Consider the following 6,829-nt stretch of genomic DNA (forward strand, 5'->3'; position numbering starts at 1 on the left):
AAGAAAAACTCTAAAAATCTACAAAGTCTTTTATCAAACAAATAAAGTAAAACTTCCAATTTATTTATGAAATGAACTATAATATCCTAAACATACGAACGAAACCTAATATACAATGACTACCAAAAAATGTTTATCAAGATTTAAGAAGTTTATATTCAATCAATTGAACTAAACTTCCTTTTTTATATATATATATATATATATATATATATATATATATATATATATATATATATATATATATATATATATATATATATATTCAATGGTTTAGTTTAAGTTAAAACCAATGCTGAGAAAAAATGAATCAATATAACTAGTTTGTTTATTTATTTTCTCGAATTAATTTGTTATCATTAAAAAAAGGAGAATATAAATAAACATGATCTTATTAATAAAATTTTGATGAAGACCAACTACTCAAACCCATTCTTTTGGAACTAACTAATATCTCCTATCCTGATCAACTTTAGCTCAAATTATTTTTTATTCATGGTTGAAAACCTTTGAATATTTCTTCTAAAGAAAAACAATTCTCAGTGTGTGTGTAGTAATCCCCGATCAAAGTATATACTTGCAGCATCAATAAATCGAGCTTTCCTACAATGCAAATTGTCAAGACTTGCTACACAGCTAATTAAAATATGCCTTTCTTAAAAATGTTTTAGTTGTAAACATTGAGAGAGAAATTATTTAACAATTCAATGTTGATCCAGTAAGAAATAAATTCGGTATTCAAAAAGAAAAATGACTTTTATTTAATTTTTTTCTTATTTAAAATATGTCTAACATTTTTTTATTACAAACTTATAATATTTTGTTTTGGCTTGAATAAAAAAAAATCTAAATTTCATCACTTTTTGATAAGAAATTATTACCTGATTTTAGACCACTATTTAATTCATGCTTTTGACCAATTTTTATATGACATGTATTTAAACTTTTAAATTGGTCAGATCATAAACAGATGATAGACTAAGATCATAAAGTAACATAAAAGATTAAAAGTTAAACAAAATGATAGTTGTTCTTTTATTAAATAATTTCTTTAAACCTTTTTTCTGCTATCTCAATAATGTAATATACACACCTAATTCTGAAACTGTTAAAGGTGCATTATTCAGAAACCAGTGAGCACGCTGTTTCATATCACAAAGGACAATATTCTCCCTTCCACAATTAACATAGAGACCGCAGATTGTTGGAAAAAGTTGACAGTGAAAATGAAAGACAAATAATAAAAATGGAAACACACACACATATTCCTTGTAAACTTACACCTTATCTGCATCCTGAAAAGCAAGAATATCCCGTGTGACTTTTTTCTTCCAAGAGACACTAACATTGAGAATTTGAGATAATGCCTTTTTTCTACAAATGGGGTACTCACACATGCTCCACTCAGCACTGAAAAATGTTCCAATAAGAGGGAGAATCAGTTGTTGTGATCCCCAAATACATGCTACACTGTTGATAACATGAGTCAATTAATTGACAAAAAGCAAAATGGCTTTGTGAATTGTGATTTGTGAAGAGGCCGGCCAGAGCAATCTCAACCTTTACTATGCACATTTTTGTCTTAACAAGAACTAAGTCAGAAAAGTTGCCTGTTTAGCATTTACTTTTGTGAGTAATAGAGACAACACTTGTCCTTGTTCACTAAGCATGATGACTCTGAGTCACTGATGACCTACATTGTTGAATTAAGCAGTGGTGATTTTTCAGTTCCAATTTCACAAAGCAACATGTGATGACATCTACTATCCCTTTTATTTTCGTTTTTCTTGCTTTACATCTCAAACAACACTATACTAATATTAAACGAGTGAATCAATTGGTACTGAATTATTTCAACTTAATCAATAGTATCAAATTCAAGTTTTGAGAGTGCGACTTAATAAATTTGTAAAGGAAAAACTTTATTTCTCATGATAGTTTTATCTGATTCGAGGATAATTATTTTTCATGAAAGATACATGTGATTTTTTTATAAAAAAAAAACCTTATTAATTATATGTAAAAAGCAGACAAATGTTTATATGACCCCAAAAATGTACTCGGATGAAAACTTAATGCAAATTTATTTATTGATTCATCATTTGGTTGTATCTCTCAATTGAGGGGAAAGAGGATAAAAATTTCTAGCCGACTCTTAAATCACTCATCAATCTATTTGCACAAATTAAGGCACCCCTTGTGTGTGGTTCATTCCCCCGCAATGATTCCACATCCCATACGAGCATATAATTCTGTTGATATACAGACGGGTTTGATTCTTCTTGAGTGCCTATGGATTCTACCTGATTGAGCCCCACATGTGACCATTACCAAGAGCTAGTAAAATACAAGTGGTCCTCTCTTACTACGCCCCCAAGGACTAAAACAAATTGAAAAACATAGGCAACAAAATATAAAGGAACCGGCATGACGAAAAAGGTGTACAAATTCTCATGCTATAAAGATAGTATGTGTTAGAAAGGTGTACATGGATCAATTATAAGCTTTATTACCTTAACTAGTAGGCGACCTTACAACCACCTCAACCCACAAATTTTTTTATCTTGAACGATAAAGAAGTTTGTTTTACTTCCTCTTAGTTCTACAAAGTAATTATCCCTTGGTCAAATCTTTAACCTAAAGAATGATCCAACAACCACTTGATCTTTTTCAATGGCTAAGGAATAGGACTAGTTTAACCAAAAAAAATAAAATGGTGAGGGAACTAGGGAGCCTCCTCTTACGACTTACACCTTTCAAAATGATGCACATATCACGGGCATAACGGATTGACCATAGTGCTAAGTTCTATGTTAAAGGAACAACTTTGGCACGAGACATTCCTGTGCTTTAGCCAAGTTTAAAAATAAAATTGTTTATTTAACTTTTAAGAAAATTAGAAAACCATTACCATTTTTCAACCTTGGTAATGGTTCTCCCACGTCCAAGTACAATTTTTAGTTTTCAACCACTTTCATAGCATTAAAGGTGTTGGTCCCCTGATCTTTCTTAAGAACAACACATAAATAAAAAGCAAGTTTTAGTCACAGTTGGAGAGAGAAACTAGGATCCTTGCTACACAACCATGCCTCCGAAAAGACAAGTCACAGATTGCAATTTGTAAATAGGAACCAAGAACTAGACCCTGGCTTCAAAAAATTGAGTTACTATTACTTTCGTTTTAGTACATGGTTATTAGTAGACCCATGCTACCTACATTTCCATAGGAAGATGAAAAATTGGAAGACCCCCACATTAAAAGACAAAAAATTCATTGAACCAGAGAAGGGTTGAAGTTAACATTTGCATGAAAAGAACATAATTCCAGGAATATATAGTTGTACTTGATAAAGGAAGTAAAGAAAAAATTCAATGGAGAAACTAGTAAGTTCTTATATCCCATAAACATGAAAAAGAAAGACTACCCCTACCAAATAATGGATCTAAGGCCTTAGGAACAAAAACCAATTACCCACTTGTCTGTACATTGTCATTGCTTTCATCATATGGGGATAAAGACAAGACATTTTCAGAACTCCAGAGACATTCAGCTACCTCAACAGAAGATGCTTCAAAATGATGCAAAAAAAAAAAAAACCAGGATTTTGGCACCAACATTTCTTTCTCCCTATTCATCAACCGGTGCTGGTAGATTGAGATCAATGAGGCAAGGAACAGCAGCAGGAGGAGCACTTGGCCTTATCACAAGTGTGTTTTCCTCAGAACCTCCAACAAAATGGGACCTTTTGTGACCCCCCAAGGCTTGGCCTGACCTGAAAATCTTGTTGCAAATTGGACACTCATGTGCCTTGCTTTTCTTTGACTTCAATTTCTTCTTCTTCTTCCCCTTCTGGACACTGAGGTTGTTCCTGTTGCTGTGAGCCTTTGGAGCAGGATAAGAATCAGTGTCAGTGCTGTTCTCATCACTCTCATAAGCAGAATCATCAGAACAACCATTGTACATTTCATTAGTCAAGCACTCATACTTCCTAGTAGAAACCCCACCTAAATTTTGACCAAGAGAATCATCATAGTTGGACTTCTTAAATTTCTTTGAATCAAATGTTCTTGCAGCCACACCATCCTCTCTATCATAATTCTCCCAATCCTCCAAAACAAATTCGTTAAATTCACTGCTCCTGCTTCTTCCCCTGCTCAGCACCTTCCTCGATTCAACATCATACTCCTGATCAAAACCATTCAAGTACCCAACTTTCGAAGACTTAACCTCATTCCTGAAAAACCCATCATCATTTGAAACATCCGACTTAGGACCATATCTGAAATACCCAGAATCTGAATTGTCAGAATCATAGCCGACTTCAGCAGACTTAAACTTCAAGTCCTTGTTCTGTTCCAGCTCCAGCTTCCTCTCCACATAAGCACTAGACATAGAATTCTTACCGTAACCATTGATCATAGTAGTAACCTTGGTTTCAAGAGAAGGTGACTTCGTAATGACAATCGAGTTGTTGTCAGAAGACTCTGTGAGCAAAGCAAAGCGACCCTTGTAGCTAGAATCTTTAGACAACATCATCAAGCACCTAGCCACCTCTTCTTGCTCCTGCTCAACCTCTGACACAGAAGAAGATTGAGGTTGGTTGTTGTTGCTAAGGGTCTTGAACTTCATTCCCTTGGACCTCCTTGGAGCAGAAGAAGTTTCGGTGTCAGATTGACTATCCATAACCAATTTCTGCTTCTCAGTAGCAAACCTTCGCTTGTCCTTCTCAGAGTGACAAGCCATGTGGCCACAAAGAGCCTTCAATGATGGAAAACCCTTCCCACATTCTTTGCAGAACTTGTCAAGTTGCAAAGTGGCATTGGAGTGCACAAACCTCGTGGTCTTCTTGGGGTTCTCCCTGAGACCATAATTGTTGTTCCCATTTTCTTCAGACCCCAAATCCCTCTTCCTCTTTCTCCCACCATCAAACTTGAACATAGCATTAGCATTAGCAGCATTGTTGTTGTTGTTGTTCCTCTCTTCATTGGCTAAAGCTGAATGATGATGATACTCACTCATCATGTGAGTCCTGATGTGGCCACCCAGAGACTTCCCACAAGGGAACCTCTTGCTGCAATACTTGCACACAAACTTCCTCGTCTCCTCCATTGATTGATACGACATCATCATGAGTAACGAATAACGAGAACAATGAAATCTGATCCAAAATGTTATTGATTATTATTATTATTGTTATTATTATAATCCCCACCCCACCCCAGCAAAAACAAAAGCAAAGATCAGCAAACAAACTTTTTTCAACACTTACCTCAAAATCCGCAAGGACTGTGTTGTGTGTATGCACATTCCATGATCATGTGATGAACACACAAACAAACGGTTGAAGGTAGAGAGAGAGAGAGAGAGAGAAAGGTGAGGTGAGGTGAGGTAAGAGACTAAGAGACAAATTCAGATCAAGTTCAGAAAAACAGATCACGAAGCTTCTTGCTTTTTAACCCAGGTGGTGATCAGAAAGAGAATCAAAGGGTTCAGATGTGACAGTTCCATAAGTACAAAGAAAGGATCAGACCCACAAAAGAAAAAGGCATAACAAGAGAGAAGAGAAGAGATGTAAGAGACCCTTTAACTTCTGCTTCCCAAGCAAACAAAATTAACGGGTTTGCGATGGAAAAAATCGAATTTTGAGAGATGGGTTGTTGTTGTTTTTTGTTGTTGCTAGACTACTGAATATGCCCCCGAAGAAGAAGAGTTAGAACTAACCATTACTCTCTCTTTTTCTCTCTCTCTATATTTATCTCCTTGGTTCTCTCTTGTTGGTGGTGTTGTAGTTGGAGGAGAATTCCATGCATGGAAGAAAAATAAAATAGAGTAATTAAAAGGGCGGTTTTTTAAGAAAAGAAAAAAAAAAAAAGCAAAGGGGGCAAGGAATGATAGGAAGCACGTGTACTCGGTTGAGCACAGTTCGGTGGTTGATTGGACGGCCAAGATTTGAGGATCTCTTGGCCTGCGGGGAGTACCAGATATGGCAAGCCAAAAACCAAAACACCTTAAGCAACACCACACATTATCTGGTTGGTTTATGGGATTCACTCCCCTTAAATAAGATCTTCAAATTAAATATTGTAAATAAAAAAAATTGATTAAAAAAAATCCTACTAAAAACTCAAGTAAATTTTTTGACAAAAATTTAATTATCATATCAACAAATACTCCTTAAAAATTATCACGATAACAAAAAGAAAAAAACTGAAACACCCAAACTATACCTTAAGTTGTTGTTGTCTTGCTTCTAAGCTCACACAAGTGAAAGGTCAGAATCTCCAACCGTTATTGTTTTAAGCTCTCAGCGCTCAGCATCTCCTTCACTTCCACCACCCCATTGCTGAAAACGATATCTTTTAATTGCATTTATTGGAATTTATTTATTGTAACATTATGGTTTTAATACCATGTCTTTTTTTACCCTGTATATTTTCCATATTTCTTATGGTCATTTTCTTTTGTTACATATAATCGGTATTTTTTATGAGACAATTGTACCCCAGTCGGTTAAGATTATCATGATTGATTGACATTTTTTTTTTTTTGCGTATTTAACATAATTGTCATCTAGATTTTGAACTCAGAGTACTTGTAACTGATTAAGCTTCATTCTTATACTAGCTAATCCAAACATTGGGGGTACTATTTGTGGTCATCTTGATGAAGTTTATTTTTTTTCTTTTATTTAGTTACTCTAAAATGAAGACATTATACTCTAAGATAAAATGTAATTACAATATCAACATGGGTTGAATTTACTAAAAGATTTAATCTCTTGTAATATAGTGAATCAAGGTTCAATTTTTACTTAAAGAAATTTAGTGT

The 6,829-nt window shown here is 34.4% G+C and overlaps 1 protein-coding gene across 1 annotated transcript; it reads right to left on the reverse strand.

Moving 5' to 3' along the window:
• Positions 1-3,341: 3,341 nt before the first annotated feature.
• On the reverse strand, positions 3,342-6,035 carry LOC114411937. Its single transcript, XM_028375690.1, has 2 exons — positions 5,271-6,035; positions 3,342-5,159 (listed from the first exon to the last, which is right to left on the reverse strand). The coding sequence occupies exons 1-2, from the start codon at positions 5,306-5,308 to the stop codon at positions 3,629-3,631; spliced, it is 1,569 nt and encodes a 522-aa protein (XP_028231491.1). The 5' UTR covers positions 5,309-6,035; the 3' UTR covers positions 3,342-3,628.
• Positions 6,036-6,829: the final 794 nt, after the last annotated feature.

The sequence above is a fragment of the Glycine soja genome, chromosome 1 (genome assembly GCF_004193775.1).
Source record: "Glycine soja cultivar W05 chromosome 1, ASM419377v2, whole genome shotgun sequence".
NCBI classification, from domain to species: domain Eukaryota; kingdom Viridiplantae; phylum Streptophyta; class Magnoliopsida; order Fabales; family Fabaceae; genus Glycine; species Glycine soja.

What these genes read in the sequence shown, in the direction of transcription:
- LOC114411937 (XM_028375690.1), bottom strand. Translation starts at nt 5,308, where the DNA reads ATGTGCATACACACAACACAGTCCTTGCGGATTTTGAG. An exon ending in CAGTCCTTGCGGATTTTGAG is followed by an intron (nt 5,160 to 5,270) that starts GTAAGTGTTGAA and finishes ATTTTGGATCAG; the next exon opens with ATTTCATTGTTCTCGTTATT.